Here is a 17,624-nt window from a genome sequence, read left to right as displayed (position 1 = left end):
TTTGTGGCCAGAGCTGGATCAGATGTGGCGGGATAGTTAGTGTAGGTCTGTGTTTTATGTATATATATAAAAAAAAAAAAGGTTTAAAATTGTTCATGTCACTATTGTATATATTGTTATTTTTGGTTTTCTGTGGTGTGAATGAGGTGCGGTAAGGGGGTGACTAAGGTCAGGCAGTGGGACCAGTAGGTTAGTGTTAGTTCCCGGTTGTATATAAGTTATATTAGGTTTAGTGTTTTATTGTATATAATCTTGTATATAGGACGGTGTTTTATGTGTATATAGGACGGTGTGAGCGTTGTGTGGGATTGTATATAGTAGGATGAATGAAGCTGGGCCGGGGGTTTTATAGGTTGTATAATAGTTATTTCTTCTCTATGTATATATTCCAGGGGTGATGGTGATTTTGCTCTTTCTCTGTAGGTCGGATCTTCTATTTTCTGTGATTTGTGTCGGGTTTTTGTCGTCTTGTTCTGCAGTTTTGTTCTTATGTTTTGTGTCCTGTAATGTTTTCTTCTATAAATAAAAAAGACCTACAATCTATTACTCCCTGTTATCGGCTATTCTGCTGTCCTACAGTCGCCTTTCCCCCTCATTACACTGGTAAGTCTCAGGCATTATAAACTATGAAAAAATAACGGACCCTCAGCACATACGTCACTCAGCTTTCCAAGAGTCCTGAAGGGAAAATGTGCCCAGTCTGTGATCTGCGCTCTATGGTGGGCAGGGCGATAACTCCTATATTGGGTGTTACTCTGCTCTCTCCTTGCACGACTCCTGCATGGGCAGCATATAGCGCCTTTGTCATCAAGAGGAGGTGGCATTCCCTTTAAAATGCTCCATGTAGACACCAGCGGACGACCCTGACACCAGAATGTTCCAACACAATAGATATAATGAGTATGTGCCAATGTAAATGGTGGAAATCAGAGCGCAGTGATGGAAAGATGGCACAGGTCACTGCCAGGTGGCAGCCAGCGAGACCCAGGCACATCACTCACACCTGAATAGGCGGTCTACCTGTAGTGAGGGACGGCGGCTGCACCTGACCCCGAAAATAGGAAAACGGGAGACAATAAGCCGCAGAGGGCGCATGTAGAGACAGCAAATTATCCTGCGACAAGTAGACAAAGAGAGAAGACAAGAGCGATGTTGACGGGGCTCAGTGCACCCCACATTTACCTCTACAGGAAGGAACAAACCACTAAAGGTACAGGTATACACAACACAACCGAAATAGTGATCAGTCTCCTATCTATCTATAATCTATCTATTATATCTATCTATTATCCATCTATCTATTCTCTCTCTCTCTATCTATCTGCCGGGTTTAGACGCCATACACATCTCTCAGGTTTGAGCAGATTGCTTGCTGTGTGGATAGATTTCTCCGTGGTATTAACTGGATATCTCCGGGAAGACTCCCATTCCCCGGAATCTCTATAAATCCAACTTTTATTAATAGTGAAGACCTCAAATCCAGACTTGATTGTTCGGAAAAGCTCCAGAAAAAAGAAGAAAACGCGATTTAATATGCAAGGCGCCAATTATCACCAAACACCAAGGAAAGGGTTCTGGGTAATGGCTAGTAATAATGGGCAAAAGGCTAACAATCTAAATAGGGGGAGCACTTCAGAGCACTGGAGACAGAGAGGAAGACGGAATATTCCGGAAACATCTCAGATAATGAGATTCATGGAGATAAATCCATGTTAGTTTTATCAGATCAGAAACAAAACTGCAAAACCGATTTAGAAAATCCGAGGAAATATCTCCCAAATCACGTTCTGAGTATAAATGAGGCACGAGGGGGCGAAAAAGTGTCAGCATCATCATCCATCCTATACCCCGAGTGTCAGTGTAATCAACTGTACCCCTGGTGTCAGCGTCATTATCCCGTACCCTTTACTGTCAGTGTCATTATCCCATACCTTGAATGTCATTATCCCATACCCAGAGTATCAGTGTCATTATCCCGTACCCCGAGAGTCAGCATCATTATCCCATACCCCCAAGTATCGGTGTCACTATCCCGCACCCCGAGTGTCGGTGTCATTATCCCGTACACCTGAGAGTCGGCATCATTATCCCGTACCCCCGAGTATCGATGTCATTATCCTGTACCCCGAGTGTAAGTGTCATTATCCTGTACACCGAGAGTGGGATTTATCCCGTACCACGAGTGTCAGCGTCATTATCCCATACCCCCGAGTATCGGTGTCACTAAACCGCACCCCGAGTATCAGTGTCCTTATCCTGTACACCCGAGAGTCAGCATCATTGTCCCGTACCCCCGAGTATCGGTGTCATTATCCCGCACCCCTAGTGTCGGTGTCATTATCCCGCACCCCGAGAGTCAGCATCATTATCCCATACCCCAAGTATCGGTGTCACTATCCCGCACCCCGAGTGTCGGTGTCATTATCCCGTACACCTGAGAGTCGGCATCATTATCCCGTACCCCCGAGTATCGATGTCATTATCCTGTACCCCGAGTGTAAGTGTCATTATCCTGTACACCGAGAGTGGGATTTATCCCGTACCACGAGTGTCAGCGTCATTATCCCATACCCCCGAGTATCGGTGTCACTAAACCGCACCCCGAGTATCAGTGTCCTTATCCTGTACACCCGAGAGTCAGCATCATTATCCCGTACCCCCGAGTATCGGTGTCATTATCCCGCACCCCTAGTGTCGGTGTCATTATCCCGCAACCCGACTGTCTGTGTCATTATCCCGTACCCCGAGTGTCGGTGTCACTATCCCGCACCCCGAGTGTCGGTGTCATTATTCCGTACACCTGAGAGTCGGCATCATTATCCCGTACCCCCGAGTATCGGTGTCATTATCCTGTACCCCGAGTGTAAGTGTCATTATCCCGTACACCGAGAGTGGGATTTATCCCGTACCCCGAGTGTCAGCGTCATTATCCCATACCCCCGAGTATCGGTGTCACTAAACCGCACCCCGAGAATCAGTGTCATTATCCCGCACCCCTAATGTCGGTGTCATTATCCCGCACCCCGACTGTCTGTGTCATTATCCCGTACACCAAGAGTGGGTGTCATTATCCTGTACCCCGAGTGTCAGTGTCATTATCCTGCACCCCAAGGGTCAGGGTCATTATCCTGTACCCTAAGTGTCAGGGTCATTATCCCGCACCCGGAGTGTCAAGGTCATTATCCCGCACCCCGAGTATCACAGGGTCATTATCCCGCACCCCAAGTGTCAGGGTCATTATCCCGCACCCCGAGTATCAGGGTCGTTATCCTGTACCCCGTGTGTCAGGGTCATTATCCCGTACCCCGAGTGTCAGGGTCATTATCCCGCACCCCGAGTGTCAGGGTCATTATCCCGCACCCCGAATGACAGAGTCATTATCCCGCACCCCGAGTGTCAGGGTCATTATCCCGTACCCCGAGTGTCAGGGTCATTATCCCGTACCCCTAGTGTCAGGGTCATTATCCCGCACCCCGAGTGTCACAGGGTCATTATCCCGCACCCCGAGTGTCACAGGGTCATTATCCAGCACCCCGAGTGTCACAGGGTCATTATCCCGTACCCCGAGTGTCACAGGGTCATTATCCCGCACCCCGAGTGTCACAGGGTCATTATCCCGCACCCCGAGTGTCAGAGGGTCATTATCCCGCACCCCGAGTGTCAGGGTCATTATCTCGCACCCCGACTTTCAGGGTCATTATCCCGCACCCCGAGTGTCACAGGGTCATTATCCCGCACCCCGAGTGTCAGGGTCATTATCTCGCACCCCGACTGTCAGGGTCATTATCCCGTACCCCGAGTGTCACAGGGTCATTATCCCGCACCCCGAGTGTCACAGGGTCATTATCCCGCACCCCGAGTGTCACAGGGTCATTATCCCGCACCCCGAGTGTCAGGGTCATTATCTCGCACCCCGACTGTCAGGGTCATTATCCCGCACCCCGAGTGTCACAGGGTCATTATCCCGTACCCCGAGTGTCACAGGGTCATTATCCCATACCCCGAGTGTCACAGGGTCATTATCCCGCACCCCGAGTGTCACAGGGTCATTATCCCGCACCCCGAGTGTCACAGGGTCATTATCCCGCACCCCGACTGTCAGGGTCATTATCCCGCACCCCGAGTGTCACAGGGTCATTATCCCGCACCCCGAGTGTCAGGGTCATTATCTCGCACCCCGACTGTCAGGGTCATTATCCCGTACCCCGAGTGTCAGGGTCATTATCCCGCACCCCGAGTGTCACAGGCTCATTATCCCGCACCCCGAGTGTCACAGGGTCATTATCCCGCACCTTGAGTGTCACAGGGTCATTATCCCCCACCCCGGCTGTCAGGGTTATTATCCCGTACCCCGAGTGTCAGGATCATTATACCTTACCCCGAGTGTCAGCGTCATTATCAAGCACCCCGAGTGTCACAGGGTCATTATCCCGCACCCCGAGTGTCACAGGGTCATTATTCCGCACCCCGAGTGTCACAGGGTCATTATCCCGTACCCCGAGTGTCGGTGTCATTATCCCGTACACCTGAGAGTCGGCATCATTATCCCGTACCCCCGAGTATCGATGTCATTATCCTGTACCCCGAGTGTAAGTGTCATTATCCTGTACGCCGAGAGTGGGATTTATCCCGTACACCCGAGAGTCAGCATCATTATCCCGTACCCCCGAGTATCGGTGTCATTATCCCGCACCCCTAGTGTCGGTGTCATTATCCCGTACCCCGAGTGTCGGTGTCACTATCCCGCACCCCGAGTGTCGGTGTCATTATTCCGTACACCTGAGAGTCGGCATCATTATCCCGTACCCCCGAGTATCGGTGTCATTATCCTGTACCCAGAGTGTAAGTGTCATTATCCCGTACACTGAGAGTGGGATTTATCCCGTACCCCGAGTGTCAGCGTCATTATCCCATACCCCCGAGTATTGGTGTCACTAAACCGCACCCCGAGTATCAGGGTCATTATTCTGCACCCCGAGTGTCAGGGTCATTATCAAGCACCTCGAGTGTCACAGGGTCATTATCCCGCACCTCGAGTGTCACAGGGTCATTATTCCGCACCCCGAGTGTCAAGGTCATTATCCTGTACCCCGAGTGTCAGGGTCATTATCCCGCACCCCGAGTGTCAGGGTCATTATCCCGTACCCCGAGTGTCAGGGTCATTATCAAGCACCCCGAGTGTCAGGGTCATTATCCCGCACCCCGAGTGTCACAGGGTCATTATTCCGCACCCCGAGTGTCAAGGTCATTATCCTGTACCCCGAGTGTCAGGGTCATTATCAAGCACCCCGAGTGTCACAGGGTCATTATCCCGCACCCCGAGTGTCACAGGGTCATTATTCCGCACCCCGAGTGTCACAGGGTCATTATCCCGTACCCCGAGTGTCAGGGTCATTATCCCGCACCCCGAGTGTCAGGGTCATTATCCCGCACCCCGAATGTCAGAGTCATTATCCCGCACCCCGAGTGTCAGGGTCATTATCCCGTACCCCGAGTGTCACAGGGTCATTATCAAGCACCCCGAGTGTCACAGGGTCATTATCCCGCACCTTGAGTGTCACAGGGTCATTATTCCGCACCCCGAGTGTCACAGGGTCATTATCCCGTACCCCGAGTGTCAGGGTCATTATCCCGCATCCCGAGTGTCAGGGTCATTATCCCGTACCCCGAGTGTCAGGGTCATTATCCCGCACCCCTAGTGTCAGGGTCATTATCCCGCACCCCGAGTGTCAGGGTCATTATCCCGCACCCCGAGTGTCAAGGTCATTATCCCGTACCCCGAGTGTCACAGGGTCATTATCAAGCACTCCGAGTGTCACAGGGTCATTATCCCGCACCTCGAGTGTCACAGGGTCATTATCCCGTACCCCGAGTGTCAGGGTTATTATCCCGCACCCCGAGTGTTTGGGTCATTATCCCGCACCCCGAGTGTCAGGGTCATTATCCCGCACCCCGAGTGTCAGGGTCATTATCCCGCACCCCAAGTGTCAGGGTCATTATCCCGCACCCCGAGTGTCAGGGTCATTATCCCATACCCCGAGTGTCAGGGTCATTATCCCGTACCCCGAGTGTCAGGGTCATTATCCCGCACCCCGAGTGTCACAGGGTCATTATCCCTCACCCCGAGTGTCACAGGGTCATTATCCAGCACCCCGAGTGTCACAGGGTCATTATCCCGTACTCCGAGTGTCACAGGGTCATTATCCCGTACCCCGAGTGTCAGGGTCATTATCCCGCACCCCGAGTGTCAGGGTCATTATCTCGCAACCCGACTGTCAGGGTCATTATCCCGTACCCCGAGTGTCAGGGTCATTATCCCGCACCCCGAGTGTCACAGGGTCATTATGCCGCACCCCGAGTGTCACAGGGTCATTATCCCGCACCCCGAGTGTCACAGGGTCATTATCCCCCACCCCGGCTGTCAGGGTTATTATCCCGTACCCCGAGTGTCAGGGTCATTATACCTTACCCCGAGTGTCAGGGTGATTATCAAGTACCCCGAGTGTCACAGGGTCATTATCCCGCACCCCGAGTGTCAGGGTCATTATCCCGCACCCCGAGTGTCAGGGTCATTATCCCGCACCCCGAGTGTCAGAGCCATTATCCCGCACCCCGAGTGTCAGGGTCATTATCCCGTACCCCGAGTGTCAGGGTCATTATCCCGTACCCCGAGTGTCAGGGTCATTATCCCGCACCCCGAGTGTCACAGGGTCATTATCCCGCACCCCGAGTGTCACAGGGTCATTATCCCGTTCCCCGAGTGTCACAGGGTCATTATCCCGTACCCCGAGTGTCGGGGTCATTATCCCGCACCCCGAGTGTCACAGGGTCATTATCCCGCACCCCGAGTGTCACAGGGTCATTATCCCGCACCCCGACTGTCAGGGTCATTATCCCGTACCCCGAGTGTCAGGGTCATTATCCCGCACCCCGAGTGTCAGGGTCATTATCCCACACCCCGAGTGTCACAGGGTCATTATCCCGCACCCCGAGTGTCACAGGGTCATTATCCCGCACCCCGAGTGTCACAGGGTCATTATCCCCCACCCTGGCTGTCAGGGTTATTATCCCGTACCCCGAGTGTCAGGGTCATTATACCTTACCCCGAGTGTCAGGTTCATTATACCTTACCCCGAGTGTCAGGGTCATTATCTTTTACCCTGAGTGTCGGCGTTGTTGTCCCGCACCTCAAATATCGGCACCGTTATGCCCTACCCCGCTTCCCCCTTCTTTTGTGACTTATGTTACTCTCAGGTTTGGATTTGCCACGTCTCTCCTCTTTTCATGCTTTCCCCGTCTCCCCCAGATCCTGACATCATTTGTTTCCTTCCTCATTGTTGCAGATTCCTATAACCTGTCAAGAAACATCCCGTGTAAATCCCCCTACAATCTTCTTTATGGGGGCATGAGGGATCAGCACAGAAACATTTACACTTACATACAAACTTGTGGATTTTCCTTTCTTATCCCCGGACCCAGAGACGCGTTTGTTGCCGCAGAATACAGCAATATAAGCCAGAGCAAATCCCCTCAGAAAGTTATTCCCATAGGAGGAACACGGGACGGCGGCGGGGGAGGGGGAGACGACGCAGTCACCGGACTTTAGAAGACAGAGGTTCTGATAAGTAAAAAATAAGGGTGTGAGCACCTTGGGAGGAGAAAGCATTAATTTTCATGACTGCCCCCATGTTATGACACCCACTGACAGTAACTAACCCTATAAATTTCTGCCCATGACTGTCAGTCCCTAATTTCAGGAGAGGATTCAAGTGAAGATGGCAGAAGAAGATTTGAACATGATTAAGGTTGCGGCGTCGTTATCACTCCCATGTTCTGTTCTCAGTAACATAAGTCAATGACACTGCCGGAACCAAGGTATGGAGCAGTGATGACACCAGGTGACGCCCCAAACATGGCTGCCGGGGGACATGTTTCTGCAGAGTCCCCCGATGTTACCTGCAGCATCCAGCCCATGTAATACAGCGCCCTCAATGTTACCTGCAGCATCCAGCCCATGTAATACAGCGCCCCCAATGTTATACCCGCAACATCCACCCCATATAATACAGCGTCCCTGATGTTATTTGCAGCATCCGTCCCACATAATACTGTGCCCCCGATGTTACTTCCAGCATCCACTCCATATAATACAGTGCCCCCGATATTACCTGCAAAATCTGCCTTATATAATACAGCACCCCCAATGTTATTTGCAGCATCTGCCCCATGGAATACAGTGCCCCTGATGTTACTTGCAGCATCGACCCCACATAATACAGTGCCGCCCGATGTTACCTGCAGCATTTGCCCCATATAGTAGAGCGTCCCCCAATGTTATTTTCAGCATCCGCTCCATATAATAGTGCCCCCTGATACTATTTGCAGCATCCGCCCCGCATAATATAGAGCTACCCGATGTTACTTGCAGCATCCACCCCACATAATACAGTGCTCCCGATGTTACCTGCAGCATCTGCCCCATATAGTAGAGTCCCTCAATGTTATTTTCAGCATCCGCTCCGTATAATAGTGCCCCCTGATGTTATGTGCAGCATCCGCCCCACAGAATACAATGCCCCCCCGATGTTACCTGCAGCATCCACCCCACATAATAGTGTCCCCCAATGATACTTGCACCATCTGCCCCATATAATATAGCGCCCCCAATGTTACCTGCAGCATCTACCTCATATAATACAGCATCCCTCGATGTTACTTGCACCATCTGCCCCATATAATACACCATCACCCGATGTTACTTGTAGCATCCGGCTCATGTAATACCACGCCCCCGATGATACCTGCAGCTTCCGCTTCATATAAGACAGCGTACCCAATGTTAATGTTAAATGCAGCATCCGCCCCGTATAATACAGCGACCCCCTCCCCCCCGATGTTATTTGCAGCATCCGCCAAACATAATACAGTGAATAACAATGTTAATGTTACCTCCAGCATCCACCCCATATAATACAACGCCCCACCCCAATGTTACCTGCAGCATCTGCAATAATACAGTGCCCCTCTGATGTTACCTGCAGCATCCGCCCCACATAATACTGTGCCCCCAATGTTACCTGCAGCATCCACCCCATATAATAGTGTCCCCTGATGTTATTTGCAGCATCCACCCCAAATAATACAGTGCCCACTGATGTTACTTGCAGCATCTGCAATAATACAGTGCCCCCCGATGTTACCTGCAGCATCCATCATATATAGTAGAGTGTTCCCTGATGTTATTTGCAGCATCCGGCCTATGTAATATAGTGCCCCTAATGTTACCTGCAGCATCCGCTCCATATAATACTGTGCCCCCGATGTTACCTGCAGCATCCGCCCCATATAATACAGTGCCCCCCCATGTTACCTGCAGCATTCACCATATATAATAGAGTGCCTCCTTATGTTATTTGCAGCATCCAGTCTATTTAAAATAGTGCCCCCGATTTTACCTGCAGCATCCGCTCCATATAATACTGTGCCCCCGATGTTACCTGCAGCATCCGCTCCATATAATACTGTGCCCCCGATGTTACCTGCAGCATCTGCTCCATATAATACTGTGCCCCCAATGTTACCTGCAGCATCCGCCCCATTTAATACAGCGCCCCCTGATGTTACTTGCGCATCTGCAATACTACTGTGCCCGCAGATGTTACCTGTAGAATCTGCCCCATATAATACAGCACCCTCCAATGGTACCTGCAGCAATCGCCTACACTGCAGATCCCAACAGCCGATGATCAGTCATGAGGCCCAGACAGTCCACATCACTCCTCTGACTTGTCCACACAACCTGCTATCGGAAAAAGGATTGACCTCAGCAGTAGATCAATGCTCGGCTCATCCCCACCGCTCAAACTGCGAAAATCCTCTGCATATTATGCTTCAAAAGGAAAACTCCTATACAGCGAAGCCATAAAGAAGTGATTACAAAAATGCTCAGAGCCCCCTGATCCTACTACCCGGACTATCTGCACAGAGCTCCTTGATCCTAGTACCTGCACTCCCTGCGCAAATCTCCCTGGTCCAAGTACCCTCACTCCCTGCACAGAGTTCCCCAGTTCTAGTATCTGCACTCCCTGCAAAGATCTCTGTGGTTCTAATACCTGCACTCCATGCACAGACCTCCCTGGTCCAAGTACCCTCACTCCCTGCACAGAGTTCCCCAGTTCTAGTATCTGCACTCCCTGCAAAGATCTCTGTGGTTCTAATACCTGCACTCCATGTACAGACCTCCCTGGTCCAAGTACCCTCACTCCCTGCACAGAGTTCCCCAGTTCTAGTATCTGCACTCCCTGCAAAGATCTCTGTGGTTCTAATACCTGCACTCCATGTACAGACCTCCCTGGTCCAAGTACCCTCACTCCCTGCACAGAGCTTCCTGGTTCTAGTACCTGCACTACCTGCAAAGATCTCTGTGGTCCTAGTACCTGCACTCCATGCACAGATCTCCCTGGTCCTAGTACCCACACTCCCTGCACAGAGCTCCCTGGTCTTAGTACCTGGACTCCCTGGTCTTAGTACTTGAACTTCCTGCACAGATCTCTCTGGTCTTAGTACTTTGAATCCCTGCACAGATCTCCCTGGTCTTAGTACCTGGACTCCCTGCACAGATCTCCCTGGTCTTGGTACCTGGACTCCCTGGTCTTAGTACTTGAACTCCCTGCACAGATCTCTCTGGTCTTAGTACATGGACTCCCTGATCTTAGTACCTGGAGTCCCTGCACAGATCTCCCTGGTCTTAGTACCTGGACTCTCTGCACAGATCTCCCTGGTCTTAGTACCTGGACTCTCTGCACAGATCTCCCTGGTCTTAGTACCTGGACTCTCTGCACAGATCTCCCTGGTCTTAGTACCTGGACTCCCTGGTCTTAGTACTTGAACTCCCTGCACAGATCTCTCTGGTCTTAGTACATGGACTCCCTGATCTTAGTACCTGGAGTCCCTGCACAGATCTCCCTGGTCTTAGTACCTGGACTCTCTGCACAGATCTCCCTGGTCTTAGTACCTGGACTCTCTGCACAGATCTCCCTGGTCTTAGTACCTGGACTCCCTGATCTTAGTACTCGGAATCCCTGCACAGATCTCCCTGGTCTTAGTACCTGGAGTCCCTGGTCTTAGTACTTGGACTCCTTGCACAGAGATCCCTGGTCTTAGTACCTAGACTCCTTACATAGAGCTTCTGCCATGTCCTTTGATTGCAGGCGCTGCTCACGTTTTTTCCAAGAATTCATTGTATTATTGAAGTTTATGAATACTATATCACGAGGAAGTGGCGGATATTTCTAGATCACCCTAAGGTCGGATATCAGTGGCTGCGCACCGAGCTCTATGTGGTTTTCTATCTTAATGAAATAACATTATCAGATTTAATTACGGTCTGGCTCCGGCTGTAATCAGGGGCACAGACGGTGGGGGTCTTATTGAACTTTGTATGACTTTGATCTAGATGGTGAAATTTTGTGTTCGGTGACATCACTAGAGGGGGTGTGGCCTCAAGACATTTACATATGGTAGAAAACAAGAAGAAACGTAACAGCGGAAACACTCAGAAGGTCTTGTCCCCTTTAAGAGACAGACGTAAAAAATGGGGTTCAAATACCTTGAAGTAAAGAAGCCAAGTAATGAGATCTCTGAGGAAATGGCCCTATATTCTCCCTGTCCTTTACTTTCTGAGTATTAACAGGTCTGTACAAACACGTCGTCTGTCAGTCATCCAGCGAGACCGCGGTTAACCCTTCACTTACCACAGCACTGATCTGCACCTCAGCATGTCATATACTGATGGAGCAGAGCTGGCGCTGTCATTTCTGAGAGAAGGTAGTATGGCAGATGTCACCTGCAGTCCTATGTAACACCACCAATAACAACAGTGATAACGCTCTAAGTTCAGATGATATAGTACATGTCACCTGCAGTCCTATGTAACACCACAGATAACACAGTGATAAATCTCTGAGTACAGATAATGTAGTAGTTGTCACCGGCAGTCCTATGTAACACCACAAATAACACAGTGATAACTCTGAGTGCAGATAATGTAGTGGACGTTACCTGCAGTTCTATGTAACACCACAGATAACACAGTGATAACTTGGAGTACAGATAATGTAGTATATGTACCCAGCAGTCCTGTGTAACACCACAGATAACACAGTGATAACGCTCTGAGTACAGATAATGTAGTAGATGTCACCTGCAGTCCTATGTAACACCACAGATAACAGTGATAATTCTCTGAATACAGATAATGTTATAGATGTAGTGTAATAATGTAGTACATGGTACGTGCAGTCTTACGTAATAACACAAATGACACAGTGATAACTCTCTGAGTACAGATAATATAGTATATGTTACCCGCAGTCCTATGTAACACCACAGATAACACACTGATGACTCTCTGAGTACAGATAATGTAGTAGATGTTACCTGAAGTCCTATGTAACACCACAGATAACACACTGATAACTCTCGAGTACAGATAATGTAGTAGATGTTACCTGAAGTCCTATGTAACACCACAGATAACACACTGATGACTCTCTGAGTACAGATAATATAGTAGATGTCACCTGCAGTCCTATGTAACACCACAGATAACACACTGATAATTCTCGAGTACAGATAATGTAGTAGATGTCACCTGCAGTCCTATGTAACACCACAGATAACACACTGATAATTCTCGAGTACAGATAATGTAATAGATGTTACCTGCAGTCCTATGTAACGCCAAAGATAACATATCATGAGTAATCGCTGCATTAACTTCAGCTTTGCTACATCTGTAAATAGTGACATTAAGCTTGTAGTCAGAGGACGCACATTAGAATGCTCTTACCTGGGACTTCTCCTGAACCGTGTCCTCCATTTGCGAGGTTCCCCCGATATTTTTCCACCGGTCACTTCCCATGGTCGGCTGTTAGAATGTAAATAGCTGGCGTTAACGATTGCACAACTACACCCATCATCTGCTCTTAAAACCAAAGCATTACAGACAATACCATAAGATTCAGAACCTGGGACAGCGGCAGAGCCACAGCTCTGCTACATACAGATCAATGAGTGACAGTCCCACAGATGTAGTAGAGCTCTGTATGTCAGATGCCCCGTAATTCATATAGCCTAGAAGCCTCATCTCACAGAGCAGGCACCGCAGGCACAGTGGAGCTGAGGTTGTTGCACGCATGAGAGGAAAAAGCGTCAGCTCTGCTACATCTGCAGCCAGGTCTTCCCCGCACTTCAGTCTCTGGGTAGCACGCTATCACTTCTCTGGCACTTGACATCTCGCAATCAATAGAAATGAGTGAAGCGTCACCAGACAGCGGGCACCACCAGTGATCACACACTGCGCCCGCACCCACTGACTACACGTATATACGGTGTGTATCACCCCATCTCTACATGTAGATATCCAACCTGTTATATATGTATATTCTCTGGTGGTACATGATATATAATAATGCGCCGGATATACACAGCCAGTGATGGAGTGTAAGAATGAGGATAGCATGAAAAATACAGAATGACAAGACACGGAAAGAATGAAGGAGACACATGAGATAGATAGATAGATAGATAGATAGATAGATAGATAGATAGATAGATAGATAGATAGATAGATAGATAGATATGAGATGGATACATATATGTTAGATTAGATTTAGACGTAGATAATTTCACCCGGATTTCTCACGTTCCTCCGTACAAGCCTCTATAACCCTGTTGTGCCCCTTGTTAGGGCTGGATCAGGTCCTGCAGCTGCTGGGAGCCTTCAGCTGAGAGGAAGCGGTGTAAGACCGCTGATTTCTTCCCTGAGATGATTCTTCTGTCAGTGTCCCTCTCATTGATCCCCCTGTCATCATTGTTTTGGTCAACCCTCTTAATGATCCCTCGACACCTTTTCCCTGATCCCTCTGTTATACCTCTCACTAAACCCTGTTTCTCCTCTCGATTCCCTTGTCATCCCTTTCCCTGATCCTGTCATCCCGCTCTTAAACACCATTACCCCTCTCCCCCATGACCGTCAACCTTCTCCCAATCCCCATCACAACTCTCCCTGATCTCCGTCATCCCTCTCTTAATCTCAATCTTCCCTCTGCCTGATCGCCCTGTCACCAATCTCTAAAATCCCCCCGTCACCCCTTTCTTGATCTCCGTAAACCATCCTTTGATCTCCCTGTCACCCCTCTATTAATCCTGAGAATCCTTAATTGATTCACCTGTCACCCTTCTTCTGATCCCGTCCCCACCTTCCTGATCCCCCCATCACCCCTCTATCCGTCACCCCTCCTCCCAATCTACATGTCACCCTTCTATTGATCCCTCTTTAGAGCTCCCTGTCACTACTCTTGTGGAACACCAGTCTACTATTTATTGATCCCCCTTTCAACCCTCAATTAATCCTTTTGCCACCAATCCCCTGATCGCCCTGTCATTCCTCTCCTGTTCACCCTTTGATTCCTCTCCTGTTCCCCGTCACCCCTCTTTTGGTCCACCTCATCCCTCACTTGGTCACCATCACCCTTCTCCTCATCCCCTGTGCACTGTCCTGGTCCTCCTGTCACTCTTATGTTGATCCCCCTGTCACCCTTTTCTTGATCCCCTGATCACCATTCTATTAATCCCCCTGACAATCCTCTATTAATCACCCAATTGCCTCTTCCATTTTCCCCCTGTCACCCCTCTCCTGTTCCCCGTCATCCTCTTCTAATCCCCTTCTCATCCCTCTCTTGGTCCCCCAGTCACCCCTCTCCTCATCACCTTTCCAGATCCTCTAGTCATCTCACTCTTGGTTCACTTGTCACCTCTCTCTTGGTTCATCTGTCAACCCTTTTTCCTGATCCCCCTGCCTGTCTTGGTCTCCTATTACCCCTATTTTGGTCCCCTTGTCGCCTTCTCTCCTGTTTCCCCACTCACCCCTCTGTTGGTCTCCCTGTCACCCCTTTCTTTATCCCTTTGTCACCCCTCTCCTGATCCTCCTGTCACCCATCTCTTGGTCCCCGTTACCCCTCTCACCTGATCACCCTGCCCCTCTGTTGGTCCCCTCGTCACCCCTCTCTTGGTCTCTGTCACTCCTCCCTCCTGATCTCCTGTCACCCCTCTCCTGATCCCTCTGTCACCACTCTCCTCATCCTATTAACCCTCTCCTGATCCCCTTGCCACCTGACTCTTGGTCCCCGTTACCCCTCTATCCTGATTCCCGTGTCCCCTCTGTGGTTCCCCTGTCATCCTTCTCTCCTGATCCCTTCTCTTCATCTCCCTACCACCCCACGCTTGGTCCCCCTGCCAACCCTTTGCTGGTCTCCCTGTCACCCCTTTCTTGGACTCTTTGTCACCCCTCTCCTGATCCCTCTGTCACCCATCTCTTGGTCCCCGTCACCCCTCTCTCCTGATCCCCATGTCACCCCTCTCTTGGTTCCCCTGTCTCCTCTCTCTTGGTTCCCTTGTTCCCTCTCTAGGTCCCCGTCACCCTTCTCTTGGTCTCCCTGCCATCCTTCTCTTTGTCCCCCTGTCCCCTCTCTTGATCCCCTAGCAATCCTTCTCTTGGTCCCTCTGTCCCCTCTCTTGGTCCCCCTGCCACTCTCCTTTCTTGGTCCCCCTTCAAATCCTCTCTTGGTCTCCCGGTCACCCTTCTGCTGATCCCCTGTCACCCTTCTCTCAGTCCCTCTGTCACCCCTCTCTTGGTCCCCCTGCCACCCCTCTCATTGTCCCCGTCACCCCACTCCTGATCCCCTGTCACCCCTCTCATGGTCCCCCTGTCACCACTCTCTCGGTCCCCCTGTCACCCCTCTCCTGATCCCGTCACCTCTCATGGTCCCCCTGTCACCACTCTCTCGGTCCCCCTGTCACCCCACTCTCGGTCCCCCTCTCATGGTCACCTGTCACCCCTCTCCTGATCCCCTGTCACACCTCTCTCAGTCCCCCTGTCACCCCTCTCTCGGTCCCCCTGTCACCCCTCTCCTGATCCCCTGTCACCCCTCTCTTGGCCCCCCGTCACCCGATCCCCTGTCACCCCTCTCTCAGTTCCCCTGTCACCCCTCTCCTGATACCCTGTCACCCCTCTCTCGGTCCCCCTGTCACCCCTCTCATGATCCCCTGTCACCCCTCTCATGGTCCCCCTGTCACCCCTCTCCTGATCCCCTGTCACCCCTCTCTTGGCCCCGCTGTCACCCCTCTCCTGATCCCCTGTCACCCTTCTCTTGGCCCCCCCTGTCACCCCTCTCCTGATCCCCTGTCACCCCTCTCGTGATCCCGTCACCCCTCTCCTGATCCCCTGTCAACCCTCTCATGGTCCCCTGTCAACCCTCTCCTGAACCCCTGTCAACCCTCTCATGGTCCCCCTGTCACCCCTCTCATGGTCCCCTGTCACCCTTCTCTTGGCCCCCCTGTTACCCCTCTCCTGATCCCACTGTCACCCTTCTCATGGTCCCCTGTCACCCCTCTCCTGATCCCCTGTCACCCCTCTCCTGATCCCCTGTCACCCCTCTCATGGTCCCCTGTCATCCCTCTTCTGATCCCGTCACCCCTCTCATGGCCCCCTGTCACCCCTCTCATGATCCCCTGTCATCCCTCTCTCGGTCCCACTGTCACCCTTCTCTTGGTCCCCCTGTCACCCTTCTCTCGGTCTCCCCTCACCCCTCTCCTGATCCCACAGTCACCATTCTCATGGTCCCCTGTCACCCCTCTCCTGATCCCCTGTCACCCCTCTCATGGTCCCCTGTCATCCCTCTCCTGATCCCGTCACCCCTCTCATGGCCCCGTCACCCCTCTCATGATCCCCTGTCATCCCTCTCATGATCCCCTGTCATCCCTCTCTCGGTCCCAATGTCACCCTTCTCTTGGTCCCCCTGTCACCCCTCTCTCGGTCCCCCCTCACCCCTCTCCTGATCCCCTGTCCCCGCTCCTGTATGGCTGAACTTTACAGTAATCCCTGCAGCCTCAGCTCTTTATTCTGCAATCTCTGCTTCTCTGAGGAATTTTATGAGCAGGAACAAGAACAGGAGAAATCCAGAGAGACCGGCGTTCAGGGGAGCTGGAAGTGCAGGAGGGCACCGGGGGGATCCCGGGGATACACAGAGCGGGGGCTCCCGCCGGCTCCGCAGCCCCCGCTGATCCTGTTCCCGAAGGAAGCAGCTGGCACGACCCCCAGTCTGCGGCTGCAAGGAGCCCGGTCCCGGCCGGTGCGGGCACAATGCGGGAGCAGCGGGCGCAGGACTCACCTCAGCGCGTCCAGCACACGGGAGATGCGTCCTCCATCAGCGCAGCCTCCTCTGTCCCAGCCCCGGCTCCGCTCACAGTGCGTGCGGCTCACACCGGCTGGGGGCAGTACCGAGCACTCTGCCAATGACAGCGACACCAGAGGCAGCAGAGCCGGCTGTGCCATTAACTCCTCACCAGCTGAGCGCTGACTGCACAATGTGCAGTCCCATGTAAGGAATGAGCTATAGGGTAGCAGCAGTCCTATGTCAGTAACATTGGGTACCATATATTATATTACTCTCAGTCCTATGTAAGTAATGTCGTAAATGTTACCAGCAGGCCCATGCAAGCAATGTCGGGTAATGTCATTTTGTTGAACCTTCAGTCCTATGTAAGTAGTGTAATATATGCCA

General features: G+C 51.3%; 1 protein-coding gene across 3 annotated transcripts in view; it reads right to left on the bottom strand.

Annotated features, from left to right (window-relative positions):
- Positions 1-17,379, bottom strand: part of FIBCD1 (fibrinogen C domain containing 1) — a 91,986-nt gene extending 74,607 nt beyond the window's left edge. Inside the window, exons 1-2 of one of the 3 annotated variants that reach the window (XM_073640710.1) lie at positions 17,232-17,379; positions 12,851-12,928 (exon numbers count right to left, since the gene is read on the bottom strand). In XM_073640710.1, the coding sequence (XP_073496811.1) occupies positions 12,851-12,922 (72 nt within the window). In that variant the 5' untranslated portion in view covers positions 12,923-12,928; positions 17,232-17,379. Of the gene's footprint in view, positions 1-12,850; positions 12,929-13,013; positions 13,273-13,692; positions 14,271-17,231 lie in introns of those variants that run through there. The other 2 variants (XM_073640711.1, XM_073640709.1) reach the window with 2 other exon arrangements.
- Between the last annotated feature and the right edge of the window lie 245 nt (positions 17,380-17,624).

Source organism: Phyllobates terribilis, unplaced genomic scaffold, assembly GCF_046119375.1.
Source record: "Phyllobates terribilis strain yellow unplaced genomic scaffold, ASM4611937v1 Scaffold_7__3_contigs__length_470593459, whole genome shotgun sequence".
NCBI lineage: Eukaryota > Metazoa > Chordata > Amphibia > Anura > Dendrobatidae > Phyllobates > Phyllobates terribilis.
The sequence above is the reverse complement of the archived record's forward strand: the minus strand, read 5'-3'. Positions and strand labels throughout refer to the sequence as shown.